General features: G+C 38.1%; 1 protein-coding gene across 13 annotated transcripts in view; it reads right to left on the bottom strand.

Annotated features, from left to right (window-relative positions):
- Nucleotides 1–852: 852 nt before the first annotated feature.
- Nucleotides 853–26,892, bottom strand: part of LOC139935655 (cGMP-dependent 3',5'-cyclic phosphodiesterase-like) — a 247,108-nt gene continuing 221,068 nt past the window's right edge. For 12 of the 13 annotated variants that reach the window (XM_071930150.1, XM_071930148.1, XM_071930149.1 and 9 more), the window contains 12 exons: nucleotides 26,148–26,186; nucleotides 24,661–24,734; nucleotides 24,224–24,301; nucleotides 22,810–22,935; nucleotides 22,040–22,233; nucleotides 19,584–19,671; nucleotides 19,362–19,409; nucleotides 17,568–17,642; nucleotides 16,747–16,846; nucleotides 15,668–15,780; nucleotides 14,245–14,390; nucleotides 853–9,371 (listed from right to left, as the gene is read on the bottom strand). In XM_071930150.1, the coding sequence (XP_071786251.1) occupies nucleotides 9,068–9,371; nucleotides 14,245–14,390; nucleotides 15,668–15,780; nucleotides 16,747–16,846; nucleotides 17,568–17,642; nucleotides 19,362–19,409; nucleotides 19,584–19,671; nucleotides 22,040–22,233; nucleotides 22,810–22,935; nucleotides 24,224–24,301; nucleotides 24,661–24,734; nucleotides 26,148–26,186 (1,385 nt within the window). In that variant the 3' untranslated portion in view covers nucleotides 853–9,067. Of the gene's footprint in view, nucleotides 11,453–14,244; nucleotides 14,391–15,667; nucleotides 15,781–16,746; nucleotides 16,847–17,567; nucleotides 17,643–19,361; nucleotides 19,410–19,583; nucleotides 19,672–22,039; nucleotides 22,234–22,809; nucleotides 22,936–24,223; nucleotides 24,302–24,660; nucleotides 24,735–26,147; nucleotides 26,187–26,892 lie in introns of all 13 variants that reach the window. The other variant, XM_071930151.1, reaches the window with a different exon arrangement.

Genomic DNA, 26,892 nt, shown 5'->3' with positions numbered 1-26,892 from the left:
TTTAAATGTCTGATCATACTCTCAACATCAAAGTTTTATAATTTAAAATGAAGAGAGAAGTCCAGCAAATCCTTTGTTGTTGACTAATTTATCTGGATAAAAATTGGAAATCCTTTCCATTTTTAAGCTAGTGCGCCACCAACGACAAGTGTAACGACGTAGGAAGGGGGCGTGGCCGGTACACAAGGGGGGGGGGTTAGGAGAGTTAGCAATGTTGAATTTTTAAGAGCAAAGTTGACATGTTTAAGGGTTTGTTGGAATGGGTAAACTGGGGACCCAAAAGTAGTTCTTTTGCGAAGACCCATGGTATAGAGAAAGTAAATTGAAAAGGTTTGTTCATAATTTAAGTAGGTATGAATTTAAGCGGTATATCTGTGCACAAAATATGAAATGTTTAGGGCCCAGGCATAAGCAGAAAATACTGCTAGCAAATTTCAAGCAAGAAAAATTAGTGGGAGGCAGTTTCAACAATGTTTCTGTTAAGAAATATTTGTCTGTGCTAAACAAGTTTTATGTGCTTACACGCTTTATGAAATTGGGGGCCCAGAACAAATGATTTTAGTAAACATGAATTTAAGCGGTATATCCACCAACAGTGTCACGTTTTGTAAAATGTTCAGGGCCCAGCCCAATATCATGAAGCTACCAAGCTATATAATACTGCTTCTTGAATTTTATGCAAAAAGTGAGTGGGACGCAGTTGCAACAAAGCAAACTTTATGGAATTTTTGGCTGGTAGCCACTCTGTATTTAGATTCTGATTTGTCTGTGCTAAACAGAAATTAATAATGCTTACTGAGGCCTTATGAAATTGGGGCAAAGAACAAATAACCAAGAAATTTAACAGTACTCTCTTTATTCTCAACAATTGACTTTATTAATATTTGAATAAATAACGCCCAAAACTGCCAATTAGTCTAATAAAAATCTGAACAGTAATATCTCTAGTAATAGTATTCCTTCATATTAACAAGTGAATAATAAAACACATAACAACTCTGTACAATAGGGAAGATGAAATAAAGCTAAGATTTACAAATAGTACTATGAATAGAATTTGTACATTAGTGACTAACAAAAAACTCATCATTATATCTTAATTAATACACGGATTTAATCCATTTGTATATTATTAGTAGTCATTGACAGAAAACAGAGTAGTAAAGAATAGTCTTTTGGCAGAGTTGAATTTATATTAAAATGAATCTTCATCAAGCAATAACAAACCATTATACAAGTCTTTGAAAATTAATTTTTTTGAAAAATGACTGGCTTGAAACGAAATGAAAATATTAAGAAGCCAGTGATGAAGGAAACCTGCAACAATGTATCTGATAATATTACATTGTCAACTTGACCCCAATTGAAGTACAAATTAGTGTTGTTTTAACCAGTCCTAGATGCTTGGATAAGAAGAACAAAGTAATATCAAGATTGCCGAGTCTTTGCTAGGTGATCCCAAAAGTAGATGCCAAAATCTTTCAAAAAGGGGCAGCCTAAACCCATAACTCCCAACAACTTCTAGGCTCCAGGTTTCAGTGCTACAGTTCAAATCTGCATTAGTCTTGGCTCAAGCGACTCTCCTGTTATTAAAATCTCTCCATGGTCCATTACCACAAGAGAGCGTGCTCTCACCATAGACCACCATCAAGGGGCAAACTCGATCAGCGAGCATTTGTCAACCACTAATCAATCTTTTATAGTAACCTTTGCATGAAATACATCCGGGTACCAGGCAAAATCGCCCAATGGTTCAACAATAGTCCAAGTAAGTTGGCTATATAGCGGTTCTTGGGGTGATGTTTTTTTTGTTGATAGCACGCTCTATTGTTGTTTGTATCAGTGATGGAAATTAGCAGCAGAAGTAGTGATAATATGATAACAACAGAAGCACCTTGAACCAAGACTACATCTCCATAAGAATTTATATTACAACTCTATGGTAATAAAACCTATGGGAATTTTAAAAGCAACTAGCAGTGACAGTGACCTATAGGCCTGAAGATGCTTAGATAAGTCATTAAAGGAATGTTAATTTTAGATCTAGGAGAAAAAAAAATCAAAATTTAGAACTGAACTTTTCACTGAAGAATCTCTCAAAGTGTTGTAGTTTGATTGCAAATTCCATTGGTTTTCATTTTACAGTAAATACTGAAATAGGTACTCAACTTGTTACTGTTCTTTCCCGAGGGACAAAAAACATAACATTTTACAAGGCTCAACAAGAGCTGCCATGAATCCTTGACAAAATTTCAAATAGGTGGGCTGTTTAAGTAAAATAATTAGCCGGTAAAATAATGTTTGATACTTCCTAATCTTATCAAGTAATACCCCATTTCATAACCTTGTCAGTAAGGAAAACTATTCCAAATCAATATTTTGGATGGCATAATGAATACAGAGAACACAAACATATCTTCATATATTTCCAAGGTAGATTCTGACAAGGTATTGTTGCAGTCACAGATCATGTTAAAGACAGTGGACACTATTGGTAATTGTCAAAGACTAGCCTTCACAGTTGGTGTATCTCAACATATGCATAAAATAACTAGCCTGTGAAAATTTGAGTTCAATCCGACGTCGAAAATGCGAAATATTAATGAAAGAAAAAACACCCTTGTCACACGAAGTTGTGTGATTTCTGATGCTTGATTTTGAGACCTCAAAAATTACTTCTCATTTGAAAACTACGTCACTTCAGAGGGAGCTGTTTCTCACTGTTTTATACTATCAACCTCTCCCTGTTACTCGTAATCAAGAAAGGTTTTATGATGATAATTATTTTGAGTAATTACCAATAGTGTCCACTGCCTTTAAAGGCACTGGACACATTGGTAATTACTTGATTTAATTGTTAGCATAAACACTTACTTGGTAACAAGCTATTGAGAGCTGTTGATAATACAAAATATTGTGAGAGGCACTGCTCCCTCTGAAGTGACGTAGTTCTCAAATGAGAAAAAATTTTGATTGAATTTGATTTGAAGACCTCAGAATTAGATTTTGAGGTCCTAAAAATCACGCATTTGAAAGCACACAATTTAGTGCGACAAGGGTGTTTTTTCTTCCAGTATTATCTCTCAACTTCGAAGACCAAATGAGTTCAAATTAACACAGGTTTGTTATTTTGTGCATAATATGTTGAGATACACCAAGTGAGAAAACTGGTCTTTGACAATTACCAAAAGTGTCAAGTGTCTTTAAACTCAAAGGCATAATTGAACATAATTTACAATAAAATAAATATATAAATCATTCAAATAATTATTAATTTTAACACGAGACAGTAATCATACTGTTAAATCAATATTGCTAATATTAAACCAACAATTATGAGTGATAATTTTGTTATTATATAAATCTGACCCGCTAAAAAATACACACACACGCACACACAAAATTAGTGTTAAATAAGTTCGATTTTTTGTGATATCCAGAGATATATACTTCATATATAGTGGCTTATTTACAAAGAAAAATGTCACAATAATATATATATTTGAAAAAAGTAATTTTAGAGTTATTTTTTCCAAATGAATACTAAACTAGTTGAGTAACTAAAACAGTAAAAGAGAAGAGAACAAAATAGGAAGAAAACAAATGTTAAAAGTGACTTAACTCTGGTTCATACTTCTTGCAAATGCAAATGAGACCCGAATTGTGACGTCACAAATTTGCAACAAATAATTCAGTTGAGCTGTGTTCAACTCATGCGAAACAATCGCTGCGAAAAACATGTGACATGAAAATTCGCTTCGCATTCGCGGAAGTATGAACCAGGCAAAACAATAGGTGCGTTCGATTAGCTTCCCTGGGTGTACCCCGCGGTGCTCACTCAGGTGAGCCCCTGACAAGAGCTAAACGAACGACCACTGACCGCTCTCGTAGTGCGTCATGCACCTAGGGCTAGCCCCTAAGTGACCCGCTCCACAAGCAGGGCACTGGGGGCTGATCCGGGTGAGCCCCCGGAATGACGTCAAAGCTATTCGAAAGCACCGGGGTCGACCCAGGGAAGCTAAATGAACGCATCCAAAGAAACAATGAAAAGGTCACCAGAAAGTTGAGTTACGAGTATAGTTAGTGTACATTTACATTTGTACAAAATAAAAATGGATAAATGCTATTGAACTCACCAAAGTAATATTCACAGCGACAATGCTTGTTTTGAAAATAATACCAAACGATTTGTACAGTTGTACAGCAAAAAATAAAAGATGTAACAAAACTCTTGTTAAATAAGGTTTATGTTTGAAGTCCAGTCGATTAAAACAAAACACAAAATAAAAAACAAAATAAAAATAAAAATAAAAAACCAGCCACTATTTAAATTTTCAAAAGAACATTTACACTGACCACTTAAGTTATTCTTCAGCATAGCATGAGTACAGTACAAATATAACCAATAAGGATCTGTTTTTGATTAATTTCTGTCAAATTTCACAAATTACATGAACAACTTAAAGTTATGGTTTCAACTCTAACAAGAATGTTTTAAAATCGTTGACGTTGAAAAACAATACAAAACACTTGTCCAAAACCTTTAACAAATACTTTTGATTTGATCAACAACTTATTTTTTTTGCTGTGTAACCCAAGTACCAAGTACCAACTTAACAAGGTATCCATGTTTTGATTTGCTTTAACTTCATGGGTCAGGGAACACATTAGATTAATTATAAGCTTAAAAACAGTCACCTAAATAATTAGGTTCATCTTAAATGATAATCCCATCTCTCCCACAATAACTCTACAGTGCCAGGAGTCAGACCCTTAAAGCCACTAAGCGAAAAAAATATGCTCAGCAAAGCACTTACACAACATCTTGACTGACAGCCAGTTTTTTTGCTAAGCACTATCATTCTGTGCTTAGCAGCTTTCTGTCTTAATTGCTTAATTAAATGTGTCTACGATCTGTGAGGTTTGGTACATGGACTGTTTGACCATGGAAAAAAGCCATACTACATTTGATGCACATGTGTCATGGCAATGAATGAAAAGAGCCTGTAAGCACAAAATAATGTGCTAAGTACAGAAAAATCTTGTTTAACAGAAACTGGGTACCAGCCAAAAAACCATGAAGTTACATTGTTGCAAATTGTGCTCCATTCATTTTTTGCTTAGCAATGAAATTTGCTTGCAATATTTTCTGCTCAACAGCTTTTAGGAACTGTCCCAGATAACCAGATTCAAGCTGATGAGGTAACATTGTAGAAGATAGGAAATGCAACAACTAATAGATGTTCAATACTAACTCTTTGAATCCAGTGATACTATTTAAATTTGTATCAATTTACTTACAATATTTAAACACGATGGTCAATTAAACAAGGTGACCATCCAACAACTCCAACCATCATTACAAAAAGGTTTTGTTATTGCCATAAGAAACAGTGAAATAGCCTAAAAACCATTTTTTGGCAAACAAATTATTGAAACATTTGAATCACTTTTTTGAGATCTTCAGCTACTTTTAAACTTATATTTTTCTTAACTTGACAAAAAGTGCAACCACATATACGAAATGCATCACCTAGTCTTGTTCTCCAAATGTTATTCATGCTATCTACATATTTATATTCATTTTACTTCTTAACTTCCCTCATTTGGACAAAATAGTTATTTGCATCTGTAAAAGTAACTTACTCAGCTAGAAATCCCTAACTGTATATTGTACCCCCTCTCAATACCCCTACTTTCACGCTCCAGAACATTATACACAGCTATCTACCTCCACTGGTTATCCATTTGTGCTTAGCACAATTTGTGTGTTTAGTCGTTCTATTGATTTGGCTCCTGGTTGCTGAATTTTACTTTAGTTTCTAAAATTACCCCCAAAAAAGTAAAAAGGAATGTACCAACCGTCACTCCTGGTGTATCATTCAATTATAATCAGTTCTACATTTACAACTAGTTCATAAACCCCTATAAAGTTTTAACACCACTGAAACTTCTCTTTAATATCTTATCACATTTTGTTGTTAAACTTACAAATGATAGTTTTAACTTAACCATTATTTACAAGGTGCAGTTATTTCGTTCTTTCTTTAAAAAACAAACATTTTTGAACTAACAATTTATTTCATGGTGTGGTCAACATTTGCAGCAAGTCTGTTAGAAAGTAAATTACAACGTATGGAAATCACTTGTTCTGGTAGTCAGTAATATAAGTGCGCACATACGGAAAAGGGCTATTGTAAATCCAAGCATCTGAGAAAACCTTTGATCAAAATAATCTTAAAAGCGAAATCAACTGTTTAATTGATAATGACAAACTGTTCAAGTATTGTTTGAAGCTTTGCATGGTGTTGAGATATAAGAAGAACCTATAAATAAATAGTAAACTTACAGGTACAACCATGAGTAAATTGGGTCGAGACCCAACCGGCTCTTTTTGTAGCCAACACTCACCCTAAGACATTTACACATGGTTGTACCCGCAATTTATTTAGTTTCTTCTTATGACAAACTGTTCCTTTTTTTATTAACGGTTGAAAATAGTGGAACCTAGTGTGAGAAGAACTTTCCTAAACACAGTTACCAAATTTGGCTCCATATTATGAAACTATAAACAGCACAAAATATTACCATCGGCGTTATTGTCATATATTCCTTTGGTTGCATAGGAAGTTACAAACATTCTACTATTTCAGGATCTTTCCCCATCTCTTACCTCATAGGTGGGGCACACACCCCATCTCCAGTTGCTCTGGGGCGTTAAGCACCTCCCCAAATTTATCAAAGTTAACTCTCTGTTTTTTTTACACTCTGCATATTTGGGTATCGGTTGTAATTTAAGGATGTACATTTGTCAGCCTGTTCTGATTAAACCTGTTTCAATGGAGTACAAATTTACAGCAAACTTACAGCACCCCCCCCTTTCCATTCGCCAAAAACTACTTTACAAATGTATTTAATCAGCAAACGTTAGTCAAGAACCTGACTATGAAATTTTCCTATGAAACTGTAATGCTGAATAAGTTGGACTTTCATCCTGTTTTATTTTGTTGGAGACAAGTCCAGAGCAATTTTATTTTGTTTTGCCCCCTAAACTACTTGTCAGTGAATAAGAAATATGAGCGGTAGGTTTCTTAATAAAAAGTTTGTCCAATGAAAACGCTAAAGGCTTCTTGACTTTGAGGTACGTTCACAATGGGCTCTCGAAGCGTTATTATCACTTTCTTATTAACCATCTTAAACATATCTAAGACGAGGTAATGTTTTGTTGGAGTGTATTGAACACAGTACTGGGTAACACACTACATGTACTTCAAAATCTAGGAGAAAACTTACTGTTGTCTTAATATTAATTACTTCAAACCTCCTTTAATAAAGTCTGCAAGACTATACAAACCCCCTATACAGCTCTAAGATCATGCAGATTAGGTCTTGATCTTAGGGATCATCAAATGACATCCATCGTTAAAGGCACTGGACACTATTGGTAATTACTCAAAATAATTATTAGCATAAAACCTTACTGAGTAATGGGGAGAGGTTAAAACATTGTGAGAAACAACTCCCTCTGAAGTAACGTAATTTTGAGAAAGAAATAATTTTTAACGAATTTGATCTTGAGACCTCAGATTTAGAATTGGAGGTCTCAAACTCAACCATTTCAAAGCACTCAACTTTGTGTGACAAGGTTGTTTTTTTCTTTGTGTTATTATCTCGCAACTTCGACGACCAATTGAGCTAAAATATTCACAGGTTTGTTATTTTATGCATAGGGTCGAGATACACAAAGTGAGAAGACTGTCCTTTGACAATTAACAATAGTGTCCAGTGTCTTAAATCCCTCTAATCCTCATCTCTTTACATCTTAATGGCACAGATTCTTTCTGGGAATAGTACAGTCTTTTGTTGTCTAACCATTTATGCGACTGCTAGTTTTACATATATTTACACTATGTTACACAAGTAACTTGTCACCTCGTCTTTTCATCTTACATACTCAAGCTTAGCAATGTTTTTAAATTATTTTTCTGAGCACTACGTGTTACAAAGTTTAGCAAATACAAAAAGCTGTTGAAGCCATTGCTTGTTACAAACGCAACACCTCCGCGGAAAAAAAGAGGACACAAATTTCTTTCTTGATTGAAGAATTCAACCTATTATTACAAGGATGAAACAAATTGAATGCAACAGCAACAAAATCCACATGATGCAACAACCATTCCTCAGTAACAACAGCTAAAAAATAATTTACATATTGCAAGTGTCCATAAAGTTGTGAGTACTTTTCTTAAAGAATTGATGTCAATTCTTCAAATGACTAAAGACTAACGGGTCCCTACAAACATAGAAATGATCAAACAGTACATGTAAATTAAATATACACAAGCTAGCAGGTTGAATCCTTCCATATCGTAGATTTACTCAATGGAGTCAGTAACCCTGCTTTAATGCATATAATACGATATTAAAATCTAAAGTTTTCTAAAAAGAAGAGTTGTTAATACACTTTTAGTAATAAGATTTTGGACTGGTATAAATGTATCTTTATACACTTGAGAAGGGGGATACCTTAAATCATCATTTATTTGTACATCTCAATGAATCCGTGTTCAGTAGCAGATTATGCAGAGCTTGACATACCTGCCATCACCTGAGCCTTAATTCATAGAGTTGCTTAACCACAAAAAGTAGCTAAGCAAAATAAAATTATGCTTACCAGAATATGGTTACCAGTTAAAATGCCCTTCCTCATGTTAAATCTATGACTGGTATCCTGCTAATTTTCGCTGAGAAGAAACTTACGAGCAATTTTGCATGCTTAAGCAGCTCTATGAAATTGTGCCCTGATCACCTCTAAACGCTCTAGTGTACACACCATGCCATTATGTTTTCATGATACAGATACACATTCTTCCAAGATGCAATGCCTACTTTAATCCCATCATGCACAGACTTGGGTGATCATGTTCCTTGTGAATTCATGCAAAAAGTTTTCAGTGGGAGGTCGATCCATTGGGTTAAAAAATGCTCATCCCCGTGGCAGTTAGTACACACAGATGACAACCTCTTTCGCAACACATCGTAATGGTTCCTGACGTCAACCGCTTCGTCACGATGACGTGGCTGTATTGTTATTCCTCTCACTGATTTCGTCCACTGCCACAGTACCCCCCTTGGATCCCTTCCCTGGCTCCGCCTCTCCTGCCAGCTCCTCCTCCGTCTCCTCTGACAACCCCTCTCCAAACTCCACCCCCCCATTCTCAGCCTTGAACGGGATCTGGAAGAAGTCAATGGAGTTGGCGCTGCTGAGCTTCCTCAAGCCGCTCTCGCGTTTCAAACGTAGCCACATGGTCTTATTAGCCAACACGTTGTCCACAAGTTGTGTGACGGATGGAAACACCCTCGACAGAATCCTGGGTGGCGAAGGGGTTATCGACGTCGACAATTTGGTGGTTGTGTTGTCGGTGGTGGCCAGAAACATTGACAGTACACAATGGTGGTGGAGGTTGAGGGAGTATACGGGGACACGGGAAGGTTGTGTGCATACGTGCAGGTGTGCGTGCATTTGGACGACAGTATAATGTTGGTTGACGGACACGGTGGACGGCGAAATGGCAGCAACACAACAAAAACATAAAAAAGACAGAAACGAGAAGTTAGTCAGTTAGTTGGTTAGTAGCTGCCATTTCACTGGATTTGGAGCGACTTTTCAAACTCCTACAGAAACAAAAAGCACTCAACAACTAGTTTCTGTCTCACTGAAAAAAACATCTCCAGGTTTGACTCAAACTAAAACAGCTGTTATATTCAAGGGGGTTACTGCAACAAAAGTTGGTAAAACTTGGTAAAATCAAACGACGTGGTTAATACTCTTTGGTTTGTCAAAACTGAAGCAACCACAAAAACAAACAGGAAAGAGACAACATGTTTAACGGGCGGAATTAGAGACATAGTATAGCGTGTAGTACACAATAACGACAGTAAACCGGAGACCCACTGACAAGTTGTTCGTAAATAACCCAACATGCACTGCGGTAGTCCCATGGCCCATAGAACTCAAAACTGATTTATTGCCATGGTTTGTGAAAATATTTATCAAAAGAACAAATGCTCCCTGATAATTATTTGTGGACGACGCTTTTGTCCATTTCCTTTTTTTACAAAAACTGTGGTTAAAAGGAAGACTAGAAAAATTGATTCGAAGAAGTTTTGATGATGGACAGGGCCAGAGGACTAACACCGACACACTTTGGTCACACTGAATGTCTCTCATGAAGAATAAATGGAATCCATACATAAATTAAAGTCACCTGCACAGAGGTGTTTATACCCCAAATAGGCTGTGTACCGACCAACCACCCAATGTCATCTATCTCACAGTTTAAAAGTTACTAGACTTAACGCTAGTGGATACACAGCTCCCCCCTCCCACACAACAACTTCTAAAAGAATTCAGTGTAACCAAAAGACAACAACTTTGTGTCAAGGATTTTCTAAATGTAAATCTACTGTGGGCAGATCCATTGTAGAGGCCAAGGTGAGGTCTGGGACTTGGCCAAGGAAGGCAGCTCAGTAAGGACCACAGCATCTTTGATTCTGACAATCCTACAAGTTATTGAAATATTTGAAGACACTGGGAAGCACATGCATCAAACAAAACTTCATTGCTTTGTAAACAAGGTTACTGGTGAACATCCCAGCCCTAGAATATAGTCATTTGACTCATCTGTGCCGTATGCAATCATGGAGAGAAGTCCGGGTGGCGACTGGACCGACTAGACTAACCAGAAACCAGAGTACAGGGAGATTGACTTTATCTAACCATGCACTGGATCGGAGCATGGTCGACTATTGTCAATTCGAGAGCTACAGTGTCATGGCCGAGCGGTTAAGAGCACCGGATTCAAGCTCTGGTGTTTGATCAGCAGAGTGTGGGTTCGGATCCCGGTCGTGACACTTGCTACATAAAATTGGGAGGTAGTGCTTTCTGCTCTACCGGCCAGGCTTCGAATTGATAATACCCAAGCCTACATTCATATGGACTGTGAAAGGGGTAACCCTGTTTCAGCCCTAGGAGTAGGTGGCAACGGCTTCTGGAAAAAATAATTGTAGCCCACACCTTGAAGTGGCCTTCAGGCCTTGTGTGTCAGGCGACTTGCATAAAATAAAATAAAATACATCACAGTTTCCGGTCAAGTCTAGTCGCTCACTCAAACATGTCAAACTTGCTCATAGCTGTCAAATTGTTTATCTGTTAGCCAAACCTCCAGCCAGCATTCCCCTTAAGAGGATCCTTCCACAGTTTCCCCGGCCTTGCCCTAACCCTTAACAATGGATCTACCCGTGCCATAACTAAGAAATCTAAGAAAGGGTGCATTATGTGAGTTGATTCTGCTGTTTCTTAGTCTCCTCGGCTAGAAGACCCCACTTCTTCTTATTGGTCTCCATCGTGTCCACAAGCTGGCCAATGACGGGAAACAGCTTGGCCAGAATTCTGCATGCAGAGACAAAACAAAAGAAACGGTTCTAGCTTGTAACCCCAACGAACTTATGGGTCGACAGATTTGGTTGGTATGGAATTATTTTTTATGTAGTTTTGACATTTCTGGACGACATGCACATGATGGGAGATGTGAATGCTACAACAAGAAGATGAAAAGAGAATGTTTGGACGAACAAATTTGTATGATTTTTTTTTTTTTAGCAGACTCAAGAAACAACTTAAGTGACTCATTTGTATTTAGATCAGGGTTGAGAGTCACTGCCGACAAAAACAAATCTGAAACCAGGACCTAAATGTTAGGATAAATATTGAAACCACCACCTTTTGGTAACCTGGAGTTACAGATTTCTAAGAGGTTTTTTCTATGAAACAGTATCCCCAGCAATACAGAATTAAATCCGAGAGCAGGATTTCTTGATGTGGTTAAAAAAATTAACGGCTGATTTTCTTGACTAGGCAGATTTAAACAATCTGCATTCAGCTAACAACAATTACTGAACCAATATAATATGTGTTTAAACCAAAGACCTGTGGAATGAAAATCAAGATAAGTGTTGAGGTTTTAAAAATGTAAAAACAAAAACTGTATAAGACAATTTCTTTACACTGTACACATTTTTTCTTTGTAACGATTTGCTGAACCGACAGCAAAAACCTTCACTAGTTACTGCTCTGAATTCCAACCCCTCTGTACGCAGACCTACTACCATAATCAGTTCACAGAAACAGAGAGGGGGTAAGAGCAATAGATTAATCAGCCGCAAAATACACAACCCAAAGGATGAGCATGTGATGATGAGCCACTGGAAAAAGAAAGGACAACATAATGGAGAAAATGTAAAACAGAAAAGGGGTTAGTGATATGTAGGTCTGAAACAGTTAGCCACAGATGTCTGAAAATAAACACACAATAAAATGGATAACAGACGATCATGGATTGCAACATGAAGTTAGTACCCTCAATATCACAGAGCTACTACGTATTCTTTGGTTTTTGCAATCATTCCATTCTTTTAATCCTAACCATAATGTAGATTATATACCTCATGTATAGAATCCTCTACTCTGATTAGTTAAAAATGGAGTCATGGAAATAGCTATGCCCCCCTGTTCCATCAAGATGACGCCATAGTGACTATGCCCAGGGCATGGTCAATTGACTATGCCCGCTCTGAAAACAATGCAACTATGATAAAGTATAATGTACCGTGACTAGCGTTCCGTGTCACGGCGCGACCTTTCTTCACAGACGACCTTTCACCGTATAGTCAGAGTGTTGTTGATTAGAAGAATCTTTATTCCTTATATAAAAGAAATATTGACTGCTTAATAATCGGGGAACAGTTAAAATTACAGGCCCTCGGTGATGTAAAAACCATGACTATGCCCTCAGCTTCGCTTCGGGCACAGTCATGGTTTTGACATCACCTTGGGCCTATAATTTTAACTGTGCCCCTCATAGCAGTCAATATTTCCATATTATACAATAAAACTAATATATGAAAATGTAATTCCAAATGGTGGTAGTATTTTGGAGATATCGTCGAAAAATCCAGAGCGATTATTTCAGTGCAGGAAGAAAAATCAGTTATTGGAATGCACACTCTGAGCAATGTACCTGACAGAAATGCTTTTCAGATTAAATTCTTGGTGGATAAAAACTTCGATCTTTTCCATAACCACTTCACTTCAAACTGAAATGATTCCCAAAATGCTTTAGACTATAGAAAGCTGTTGATTTTTAACCAAAATTATTTGTATCACATTCATTTTAAGAGTGATACTGAACAAATACCGTCCCTTCTATCACAGTAATTTACTGAGGACGTACAAATTGTTTTTGGCCATGTCAGGATTGGTGGCTACGGCCAAGGCTCCTTGCTGAATAACCAATGGAATAAATTTTGTATAGATAGATGCATGCATGTGTCACATTCCTTCATTTCATGAGAGGATTTTTTATATTGCCCTCTCATTATGATGTAATGTTATATTGCCCTCCCATTGATACAGTTTAACTTTATACATTAGTAAACTATTGCCCCGTTTGTGTAAAACTGCAATTAAAACCATGTTGTTAATATGAAGATGGGATAGGTGAGGAGGGGCAATATAACTAGATGGTATGAAGTCGTTTTGCTCTCTGGTGACAATGAGAACATTGTATTAGAACATTCACAGCATGCAAAGGTTAGAATGCATGAGGTTGAACCGGAAGGCAATATAAATGTGTATTGTAGAGGATATTGCCCTCTATAAGTCTCACACGTATTTGAACGTAGAGACCTTTAAAATTGCGCAAGTTTGTTTCCAACACTCGTTAAAGCAAGAAGATGGTTGCTGACACCAAAGCATGAATCACCAGACAATGCATGTGCGCACATCAATGATCTTGTTAAGTTGACCTTTCACAAGAGCAGTGTGGAACGATCCATTCAACAGGTGCAGGGTCAAGGGGAATCACTGCAAGATCAATTTCATGGCGCTGCTTAGTGCCAAATCAATGGCTTATGATCACCATTCTCGGGTTGTGTGCAAGCGCAGAGTCTGCGCTATAGCTGTGTAAGCGTAGAATGCCTAGAATCGTGGAGTACGCACGCCCAGGTTCAAGTGTAAATGTGTGAGTGATCAGTTTGATCATCTTTGCAGGATCTGATCCTCTTTTGATCGCCCCTGCCGGATCAAGCAGGTTTTTGTACTGTGACCTGTGTTTTTGCAGCGCTAAGAAATTGTCCCTTGATCGCGTCGAGGAAATAAGAAAAAGCTATAAAAATGGGACTCACTGATAGACGGGGAGTGCGATGTGGTTCAGGAAGTTTATCTGCAGCTCAGGGATGCAGGCTTTCTCCCTGTCGTACATCTCAGGTGTCTCCATACCCATTGCCTTCTCAAGATCACCCTGGGTGAAGAACTCTTTGTAGATCAGCTCCTAAAGTGTCAGGAGGATAACACAGTTTGAAGGATTACATACACATATATAGGATTTGAGGCATTGCATGGTGAGGTATCAATGTATATTTGGTTTGCGGTAACACCATGTGTGTATCTACTTGCCAGGTAGAGTTGTTCTTAGGGAACTGTCTTGCTTTATTCTACTGCCGTGGAGTAGATAATCGGAGGTTCGGGAGACTTCTCAGTTCTGAAAAGAACTGTCCTGCTTTTTAACTATTACCAGGGCGGATGGTATAGAAGTTAGACTGGACTACTACTTTAGCTTATAGGATCGTAATAACTGTACTGCCGCGGAGTCAGTTCTGAATTGGTCTCAACGTTTTGACTAGCTTGCTCTAGTCATCGTCAGGAGACACATAGTTATAAAGATTGGTCTATTGATGAACAAAGATGTATTAAGAACCGCGAGAATAATAATTACAGGAGACATAATGAAGAAAGAGACAAATATGAAGGCATATTATATTGAAAAGACATGAAGTCTTGTATAGAAATGCCTTATAAACAATATACTGGACTTCTGAACAGAACTTAAGTTGAAACAGAATGACAGGACATAACAGGACAATAAAACAAAGAAAACGCTACTCAACGAGCTAAGTCGGAACAATAGGGTTAACCATAACTAGAAAATAAAACTGTGAGGATGAAAACGAGAAGAATTGGTAAAATAAACATCTTTACTGAAACTAAAAAACATTCCTAATGAATCTATTCGAGCCTTCGGAACTGCACTATATCCGAGACGTTATTAAGGGAATAAAAGAGTAGGCGACGTGTTCTTAAACGGCCATTAAAAACTAGCAGGTGTGTTATCGCATGGCCGTGACCCTGCAAGGTTCTAAACGGCCAATTAAGAACGAGTCACTCCTCTTTTATTCCCATTCATAAAATCCCTTATGTTAAAGAGCAAAATAATATCACAATAACAAACAATGTCGCACTGTTTCTTTTGCAAATTTTCCAAAACTTTTGTAAAAATGTTTTGTACGCGTCGGTCGGTGTGTGTATGCGAATGTACACATGTACGCGAATATACACATGTATGCGCTGTTACTAAAAGCTTGAATTGCGTTTTGAGTAATTTAAATTGGCTTACATGAGCTTGCGCGCCCAAAATGAGAAGCCAGCCGGTCTTAAACAGCTTCAGCTGTGTCTTTATCAACTGTTTAAACACCCCCCAAGCGATGTGCTCACCACCAATAGGAGTAGCGAAACTGTCTGGAGTATTTATAAATATGTGCTAATACTCACTGCTATTCTCTTAGTAGTCTGCCAGTTCTTAGTCTGATCAGAGAGGTCACAGCTTGTCATGAGTAGACACAGCAGTAACTTATGACAGTGTGGGTCTTCAGTCCGGAACCCATCTGCAAACAAAGTCATACAACAAAGTTTTGCTCAAACTTCAATTTACAAATGGATACTTTGGAATGCTAGATGGCAGCAGACTTACCAGGTAAATTTCCATTGATTACGCAGTTCCGAGGTTTAGGCACATCACCAAGAACAATGGATTAGCACCAACGGGGCCCCCGATTGCAGGGGGATCAATGCTGGGTATGTCCTCTCTCTTTATATGAACGTTCTGGCCGGATCGGGCGAGGCACTCGGCCGGGAGAGGCGATATGCGGACCTCCATCGCCAAGAGCCTGAAAACTGAGAAAGTGGGCACCGCGAAAAAGCCTACTGTATCTCTTGAGGACTTTTTGCCTCTGAAAACTCCACCCGAATTTCAGAACCTCGGAGAAACACGGTAAGTCTGCTGCCACCTAGCGTCCCAAAAATCACCCTCTTCTCCTTCAAATGTGGCTTGCTGGAATGTGCATCCTAGCTTGCTTTTTGTTCTTTCCTTCACAAGTTAGCTTCAAAATTTAAAATCCTTTTCTCGTTACCCATGCGGTTCTATCTTCAGTCAAAGGTGAATGTCCTCATGACATTGAGTGTACATCATTATAAAACCTTGGCTGGTATGTGAACGAAACAGATCTTTGCTAAAGGCATTCCGCAAAAATCCATGCAAAAAGTTAGTTTTTTTGGAGTGCCTTTTGATCACCTGGTCAAAAGGCACTCCAAATTTTACAAATGGGCAGTCGTGTACGTAAAAACGCACACGCCGAATGTAAAAGAATCGTGGCAATGTGTGTTCTCTTAAAATTAAAAGCGTTCCGTAGTCATGCAACACATCAAACATGTCTGCGCCCCAGAGTTGCTCCAAAATGCAGAGCAAGTTACGCTCTACCGTAGTCAATATATATAGCTCTGTGATATGGACTAAAATAAAACAAAGCAAACACTGTGCTGTAAAGTTGGTTTAGATTTTGAAGTACATGTACCTTCAGCCATCTGCTTGAGTTCCTTGATGATGCGGAGATGATGGGCAAGGTCTGTGGCTAGGATAATGTCTTGCATAAGATCCAGAACATTCTGGTAGTCCTACATGAGTCAAGACAACATATTTATTAATTTTCTAAAGCTTCATTCGACATCAAATTTTGGCAAACGCCAAATACAGGACAAATACAAAATTTCTAACATTATAAAAGAGTAAAATGCTACAATTAATTACTATTTAGGATTTGAGGCATTGCATGGTAAGGCATCAGTATATATTTGTTTGGCCGTAACACATTGTGTGTATCTACTTGCCAGGTAGAGTTTGTTCTTAGAGACAGTTCTACAACTCTACCTGGCTTTTGAAGGGACAACAAGGCCAAGATCATGGGCAAAAGAGGCGAGAAACGTGGCCCATAAACTCAAACTAAAGGTTTTAAAAAAAAAACAGGTAACTCAAAACTGTGTAACATTTAGATTTGAATCTGTCAATTTAATTTTCAGAAAAGATTGCTGAGCTTTTGGAGACACCATGAACATATGCTCCCTCTACGGTGGTTCTGAAAAGAACCAATGGTTAAATGGCTTGACGTTTCGATCAGTATGCTCTTATTGTCTTCAGCAGAGTTGTTAAACCAACGGTTCCTTTAAGAATCACCACAACTCACACACAAAGTTGTCTGGTGTCTTCTCACATAAGCGCTCTTTTTATTGGAAAATTAATGGATCAAATAAACTGAATTGAACCTTGGAGCCCCTATCCAAGGTTCCTGAAATGTTTGAATGCAAGAATTGCACGATCTACAAGCAGATATAAGCTTACATCTCTGGAAAGATTCTCGAAGATATTGCAGCCGTCTGTGTTCAGAATGCACATGGCCTGAGAAAAGTGATGCCTCTGTTAGAAGATCAAATAAAAATAGTCATATTATTAACATTAATAATAATTGGGGAAACATCTAGAATAGGGACAAATGTGAGGATATATCTGTTACAGAAGGCAGCGCTTTTGGGAACAGCGAGGATCCGAGTAAAACCCTTGAGCTCTAGTCTTAACGATAACGCAAAGAGAATGCATTCCATTGGTTGAATGAGCGTTTGCGCATTCTGCATGAAGCAATTCGACCAATAGAATGCGTTTTCTTTGCGCTGTGATGGTTATCGTTTTCGTTATCGCTGCAGTGGGACCGGGCCTAAAGGCCATGTCACACGACCTACAGGCAACCAGTTCAAGGCGATTTCCAAGACGAAAAGGCATTTACATTGGAATGTTCACATATATTTCTTGGAGATCGTAAGACAATGTCTGCAAAATGACTCAAATTCTAAAGTGGTCATGTAGCACCCACTGCAGTTGGTTGCCTCCAAGTTGCCTGCAAAAGTTGCCTCGGTCCCACTGCAGCAATAACGAATGATAACGATCACGACGCAAAGAGAATGCGTTCTATTGGTTGAATTGCTCAACGCAGAATAGCACATGCTCAATCAACCAATAGAATGCGTTATCATTGCGTCGTTATCGTTATTGTTCTCGTTATCGCTGCAGTGGGACCGAGCCTTTAGCCCGACTCAAGGAGTTACCGGCATAAAGAAAAAATGTTATCTTTCTTTTGCATGGTGTGATATGATGAAATAATAATAGTAATACAGATCAAGAAGTACCAAGGTTTGGACAGAGAACTCTTTAAGATTTGGCAGGTGACAGGGAAAGTAGTTCCTGTGATGGTTGAAGCACTTTACACCATTCCCAAAGTACTAAGGAAATATCTAGATGAAATAGTGACAAATGTGTGGGGGTGTAAAAAAAATGCAGTGCTTTTGGGAGCAGCGAGGAACCTAAGAAAGACCCCTGGAGATCTAAGGCTACATGGAGTTACCAGCAAAAAGGAAAAAGTAATATTCTTATTTATTTATTTCTTGTTTATCCTGGGAAATCCATTCAGTAAGAAAAACTCACTGATCTCCCATGGATCCCAGCTAATAACAAACTACAGAAGTGAACTTTGTTTGTGATCTGCTTTGATGAAATGAATTTTTGTTCAGACACTTTTTAACAGAATTCTGCTTCATGACTGGAATATGGTAGACACATTTTGAGATATGGTAGACACATTGTAAGTGCACTATTTGGTTTTGGTTAATCTGTCTGTAAACACTCTAACCATACAGTGCACGCCTATGAGGTTTGCCATGTCTCAAAAAGGCTTAAAGGCAGTGGACACTATTGGTAGTTACTCAAAATAATTATTAGCATAAAATCTTACTTGGTAACGAGTAATGGAGAGAGGTGGATAGTATAAAACATTGTGAGAAACGGCTCCCTCTGAATTACTTTTCCACTTATTTGATTTCGAGACCTCAGATTTAGAATCTTAGGTCTCGAAATCAAGCATCTGAAAGCACACAACTTCGTGTGACAAGGGTGTTTTTTTTTTCATTATTATCTCGCAACTTCGATGACCGATTGAGCTCAAATTTTCACAGGTTTGTTATTTTATGCATATAATGTTGAGATACACCAAGTGAGAAGACTGGTCTCTGACAATTACCAATAGTGTCCACTTCATTTAAATGGAGTTGGGTAAAAAGGAAAGGTTTTGTAGCTGGATTTGCTTACCTCCATGACGGAGCCTTCTGAGCTATACAAAGCTGCCAAGACGGATTGCTAACATACAAAGAGATATAGATTATTGTTATGAATGCTTCTTATGATAGGTTTGGGTACTTTTGTACTACAACACAAACAGTCCACAGATTAACATTAAACTTAGACTGTTTTGAACATAGTGGTGGTAGAAAAGAAAGATATAGTTACTAATTAGATTTGAAAGATAGTTACCGAATGGACTTGAAAGCTGTTATTAGTTCCTCTATGATCCAGGTCGTGACAGATGCAGGAAACCAGTAGAGCAAATATCTCAATCTCCCTGAAAAATACAAGTCAGCAAATATTTACTTGTTCAAAATGTATAGACACCACAATCAGAGTTGGCTTAAAATCCAATTCAGTGCACAAAGGGCGAGCAGTTCAACAAAACTATTCATGTTCAATTATGAGGCTATCATTGCTGAAGTGCCATCTAGAGGAAATCTGTGCTGGGCAGCACAGGATTGTTTTGCTAATGAGTGCTGGGAGAAAATTGTTAGTTTTGGGCAGGCCCGCCAAGCACTGTCCACCGCGGCTATAACAATGCGAGTAAGTATAAAAAACTTGCTAAGCACAGAAATACATTGCTGTGACTTGTATCCCACAAAAATCCTGCTTAGTTAAGATATGTGTTAAGCAGCATTAGCCGCTTAATAGTTTTATGAAATTGGGCCCTCAGGTTCATGCTCAAAATAAAAGATGAGGCGCTTGTCTCTGTCATGGTGAGTTTGCCCAGTTCAAGAAAATCAGATGGTCAAGGAAGGTCATTGAAAAATCATGATAAATCGCAAGCCTTTGGTGCAGAAATTTTTCTACTTATCTGAGCAGCCCTAGGGCAAATTTCCAACTACGGTTTACATCAAGCGAGGTTTAACAGCTGTGAGAAATTACTGGCTGTCCTTCTATCAAATAATTGATGCAACTCAACTGTGAACATGTGAATCTGCTGCAAGTTCTTGATAGAAGTTTATTTTTAAAAAGTCATTATGCTGGCACAAAAGTTGCTTACGGGTAAAGGATTGTACTAGGACTTGTTTTGTTTTTTAATAAAATAATATTGAGGATTTGTAGCGCAGTAAGTCTGTCAATGATGACACTCCTGGTGCAAAAAAAATACAAGAACTCTGCTAATGCACATTAGACAACCAACAGTTTTGGGAGGTGTTTTTAATTGGGAACAAGTATCTGCTTTTCTGAGTTGAAGTGGGACGCTGATCCAAAAAGTATTGATCATCCCATGTAGAGACCATTCGTTGCTGAATAATCATCACGAAACCCCGTTCCTAATTAGTGTTAATTTCTTTAATCAAGTTTGTTCATTGAACTTTTTTTTATTATTTAGAAATCTGGCTGCTTTGTTAAGTGGCAAATTTCAACTACGGACATGAATGTTACTTTGACCTCTTTATGCGAATGGAAGTATTTCAAACCATTTGGTCAATAATAATAATAATTTTTGGGGCTAATCATCCTTACTCGCAGTTAAGAGCTGTATTGCGAAGGACGCGGCTACAACGTTTTTGAGAAGCAGGCACACAAGGGCGCCTTTGGCTGCCAGCCACATCAACCTGTTATGACCACTGAGCACAGCCAAATATCAAAAGTGTTTTCCCAACGGAAGAAAACCAGATGGTCTGGAAAACCCTCGTGGCACAGAGAACCAACGCACAACTCAACTATCATATGGCCCTGGCCGGGAATCGAACCCGGGTCACCTTGGTGAGAGGCATGCTCTTTACGCACAAGCCAACCATGTCACCCTCAATGGTCATTTTTGCAGCCACACTGGGCATTTAGTGGCTTGTTGCCGCTATGGTTTCTAACCGATTAAAAGAAAGACTTCAAATGGAAGTTTCACTTTGACATTTTCAGTTGATTTAATGATTAAATGAACAATGACTGCAGGATAATGGACAGCGGCAACACCAACATTTTGTTAGTGGAGTTATATCCAAATGAATATAATTTGTCTTGACTCACGGATAGATGAATAGGATTAGAGTAATTTGCATTGGTCTCAGACACAGAATGCATTAATTCAATTGAATGGACAGGATGGAATAATGAGCAAATGAATTGAATTTGTTAGCTACTATGGCAACAACGATTACCATCAAGGAAGACTCAAGATGGACAGCATGGGTTGATAGAGACGAAACAGAAAATATTTTGGGGCTGATGATGTTACACATTTTGTTTGACTCACTCATCGCCTTCAGGACCCATCATTTTAAAAAGAAATGTGTTGCTATTGTCTCTAGCCACCTACACAACATTTGTAACACTTACTATTGCATAAGGCTGGCGCAGAATCAGTGATTGATGCTTCATTTATCTGATCTCTTGAAGTATGTTATTTTGTCAACTTTTCACATTTTTTCTGCTAAAATGACTTTTCTCTTTTTAACTAGCTTTGTTTCTTGAGGCTGTTTAGCAGCAATATTGTGCGCTTCCTAAAAGATCTTATATAGCGCAGGATACATCTCAAAAGGCACCCAAGCACTTCACACAAACAATAAAATAAGAAGTTAACAATTTACAGTTTCTTTTTATTATTATTAACACTTGGCACAAGTTGTTATGGGACATACCTTTTTAAAATTGAGGCACATGTTTTCAACTGATTAAAACTTTAGACTGGTACCTACTTGAGCATATTTAACTGGTTGAGATTCTTGTATAGCAAAAAGCAGAAGTGTCCCACAGAGAAGGCGTGGTACCAGTTGTGGTAGGGCGGGTCCCGGTAGCCTCTTTTGACAAGCTGGCAGAAGTTGACCAGGGTGGAGTGCCGGATGCGATACCGTTGGACAAAGCCCATGTCATAGAACATGCTGATCACCGCCTAGAAACAGAAGATTTCAAAGAAAAGAAATTATGATTTTGACTGGACCCATAGCTCCTGACGATCTAGTCGAAACATTGAGACCAATTAAGAACTCACTCCGAAATAGTGTAGTTCATAACAAGACTAAAGCTAAAGTGTTATTCCCGGCCGATTTCCTACCTTCCGCCCAGGTAATATTAATAATAATAGTGGCTTCTTATATAGCGTGCATGTCCGTCACTCAGTGCGACGCTGGCACTGTAGGTAACAGTTAATAAACAGGACAGTTCTTTTCAAAACTGAGAAGTCTCCCGAATTCTGGAAAAATCTACTCCACCGTAGTAGAGTTTAAAGCAAGACAAGTTCTCAAAAGAACATAATCTACCTGGCAAGTAGATACACGCATGGTGTCACCACGATTCCAAATATAATATGAAGCATATTGCTGAATCATGTAGATCTCATATATATATATAAACCGTCTAAATTATCCTGCCTCTGGAACCAGCCGTCGATTTCACAAAACTCTTCCTAACTCTTCCTAAGACGAGTCCTAACTCTTTGTGAAATCGACCCTAGGTAATATATTCTTACCATGATGGTGTCATTCTCTGGGATGCCTCTGGGCGAGTAGGTAAAGTTCGCCATCTGGGGATGGAACACTTCTGGCTTGGGTACCAAGTCTCGCGATAGAAGGGGCTTGATATCCTCTTCTGCCCCCTGGAAATACAATGGCAAATAACAAGTCAATAGTGAGTCATGCGAGCTACCCAAACTTTAGGTTGTTGTTTTTAGGCCTGTGGAAATACAATAGCCTAAAAAAACCAAGTTGATATTAAGTCATGCAAGATTACGTGCACTGCAAATTTGACAGCATTGTATGCCCCCTCGAAATACAACGGCAAGGCAAGTCAATAATGCGTCGCCGAATTATACACACAGTCAAACCGTCATGTCGTTTCTTTCGGGCCCCTGGAAACACAATAGCAAAAACAGGTCAATATGTTGATATACTAGCTGTTTAATAGAGTCAATGTTCTTCTCCACTTAGAGTGACACACAAATAGTGACACACAAATGTCAAAGACCAGTCTTTTCACTTGGTGTATAAACCTGTGAAAATTTGAGCTTAATCGGTCGTCGAAGTTGCGAGATAATACTAAAAGAAAAAACACCCTTGTCACACGAAGTTGTGTGCTTTCGACAGATGCTTGATTTCGAGACCTCAAATTCTAAATCTGAGTTCTCGAAATCAAATTCGTGGAAAATAACTTCTTTCTCTAAAACTACCTTACTTCAGAGGGAGCCGTTTCTCACAATGTTTTATACTATCAACCCTATTACTTGTTACCAAGTAAGGTTTTATGCTAATAAGTATTTTGAATAATTACCAATAGTGTCCACTAAGTGATACGTTTGCCCATCCAAGCGCCTTTGGTAAAGGCAAGGCGCTTGGGACGAGTGAATCATTGTACTAGCCAAAAACACAATGGAGAGAAGACAAGGAAAGAAGTTTCAGTTTCAGATGTGGAAGGACAACCCCCCAGATAGGAAAACCCACACAGCCATGTAAGGATCCGAAAACCCAACCCACAAAGTTGGATTTGAACCATGGTCCTAGAGTTTCAATGCAAGGAAATATAACATCCAACCAACCTTTGATAATATAAAGGGAAAGTTGGACAGAAACCTGGAAAAGATTTTGAAAAAGTGACCAGTGGGGCCAATTTCATAGAGCTGCTTAAGCAAAATGCACGAAAATAGCTCGCTTATTTTACACATGTTACTGGCCAAAATTTCATGCCATATACATTGCTTGTGACTGGTATTTAGCTGTTGTTAATACTCAACATAACAATTGAGTGGAGTCTTGGCCAGTAATCGGGTTTTACTAAGCAAGAATTTATTTGCCTAAGCAAAATTTTGTGCAGCTCTATGAAATCGGGCCCACCTGGCGGGAGTGGGGATGGTGATGGGGGGCGGGGTGTGTAACAATTGTTAATATTACCTTCATATGGTACATCATGAGCTCATTAGCTAGCTTGCTTCGATACTGAGCATCCTTCATCTTCTTATAAAGTAAACTCTGATGGACAATAAAAGAATGAATTAGTGTCAGGAGCTAATCTTCTGGAACACACAATCAGAGAAACATTTCATGAATGAGACAGTTTTTTAAATCTCTTTCTCTAAAACCACACTCCTTAGTATCATTTCTCAAAATGTTATACTTTACATGTATCACCATAGTCAGTGATCCCAACCAAGTCAGTTTCTGTTGTCATTGAGTAGTTACCATATGTGTACCCTCCCTTTAACGGCACTGGACATCTTTGTTAGTTGTCAAAGACCAGTATTCTCACTTGGTGTATCCCAAAAATAATTATTACACAATGGTGACTCCACAACAAATTAAATGGAGAGAGAAATAACAAAGAATCTTACATGCACAATACTGATACCACAGTAGATTGAGAATACAGCTGCCACTTCCTCATCGTGTTTAGTGAAATAAAGACCTATCAAAAGAACAAGAAACAAAAGTACTCCTTTAATATATGTTGAATCTGCATCGGGATTAAGAATATTAAATGTACTAATTTGGTTTTACAATTGCACCGATGCGTGTTAGTACTTTCCTGAGCTGTGTGAAAAAAAAAAAATCCAGATGAAAATTCAGCATCGTTGCGATACCCGCTACTAAAATATAGGATTCGAACTGCCTCTGGCTAACGGCAACCTCAGTGGTCTAGTTGGTAAGACAATGCAAGGGTCGTGGGTCTGAATCCCACCTGAGTAATATGCCTGTGATTTGTTTTCACAGGGCTCGGAAAAGTACGGAAGATAGAGTGCTAACATACATCAGAGTAAAGGTCAAACCACATTAACAAGTAAGTACTCAATCAGTTACAAGAAATGTGCATTATAAATGTGGCTGAGCGGATAAGAGCACCGGAATCAAGCTCTGGTATTTCTGATCAGCAGAGTGTGGGCTCGAGTCCCAGTCTTGATGCTTGTATCCTGACTTGACACTATTGGTAATTGTCAAAGACCAGTCTTCTCATTTGGTGTTTCTCAAAATATGCACAAAATAATAAACCTGTGAAAGTTTAAACTAAATTGGTTGTGTAAAAAAAACACCCTTTCCAAACAAAGTTGTGTGCTTTCAGATGCTTATTTCGGGACCTCAAAATCTAATTCTGAGGTCTCAAAATCAAATTCAAATATTTTAGTGGAAAATTCTTTCTTTTTCGAAAACTTAGTTATTTCAGAGGGAGCCGTTTCTCACAATGTTTTATACTATCAACAGCTCTCCATTGCTTGTTACCAAGTAAGTTTTTATGCTAAAAATTATTTTTAGTAATTACCAATAGTGTCCAGTGCCTTTATGCAAGACAATTATTAGAGTAACATTTAGAATATGGTTCAAAAGAGAATAACATGTACAAAAGTGAACAACGTTCCAACCTGTAATCAATACATCTTTAAAGGCAGTGGACATCGGTAATTGTCAAAGACTAGCCCTCACAGTTGATGTATCTCAACATATGCATAAAATAACAAACCTGTGAAAATTTGAGCTCAATCGGTCATCGAACTTGCGAGATAATAATGAAAGAAAAAACACCCTAGTCACACGAAGGTGTGTGCGTTTAGATGGTTGATTTCGAGACCTCAAGTTCTAAATCTGAGGTCTCAAAATCAAATTCGTGGAAAATTACTTCTTTCTCAAAAACTAAGTCACTTCAGAGGGAGCCGTTTCTCACAATGTTTTATACTATCAACCTCTCCCCATTACTCGTCCCCAAGAAAGGTTTTATGCTAATAATTATTTTGAGTAATTACCAATAGTGTCCACTGCCTTTAATGACGAGAAACTTTAACAAAGTTGTGAACCCATTAGCTTGGAAGAAAGAAAAACTAAGACTTACCATTTACTTTGTTGCATAGCTCGGCAATCCCAACAACATCTGTACCAAAAAACAACATCAAAACAAAAGGGAAAGAACTGTTTACAATCAGGAAATTAAGTAACCTTCATTAGCATTGGTTTGAGTTATTAATTGGTTTAAATTAAATTGTCACAACAACTTCAAAAGAGTACGGAGTGATCTTTTTAGAAGTGTTGCACCAGGGGTGGAGTTCACATAGAGTTATTAGACTAGTCTGATCTTTGTTTAGGCAAGTAAGTTAAGTTTTTAATAGCTCTTTAAGAGTCATATATGTACATGTAGGACAAGCCCTAAGTAAAAACTGCTTTTGTGAAGCCGAACCATGCATATGCAGCAGTCACCATAGTTCCACAAATAAATTGGACCTCAAATTAAGTGCTTACTACAATGAGCCACTTGCGTGTTAGATTTGAAGGCTGTCTTTCACAATGTCTTTTTCAGTCCAAAGAGAGCTACCAACATTTGCATCTTGGGATCAAGGAAATTTTGTGCAACACTCAGAGACAAATGCACTCAACATAAAAAAACATTGCCATAACCAGGGATATTTTCAAATTTGTCTTTCCGAACAGGGAAATTATATTTGCCTGCATTACGGTTGTTTAGTAAACAAAAGTTGTCTGAACGCTTATCAAAATCATTCCAACGGAAAGGTATGCGAGGAACAGGCATTGGAGAAAGGTATTTGGGAAAATTGCTATGGGAAGAAAGTGCAGAAGGCCTT

The sequence above is a fragment of the Asterias amurensis genome, chromosome 4 (assembly GCF_032118995.1).
Source record: "Asterias amurensis chromosome 4, ASM3211899v1".
Classification (NCBI taxonomy): domain Eukaryota; kingdom Metazoa; phylum Echinodermata; class Asteroidea; order Forcipulatida; family Asteriidae; genus Asterias; species Asterias amurensis.
Note: the sequence above shows the minus strand (reverse complement) of the source record. Positions and strands in the feature narration are given on the sequence as shown.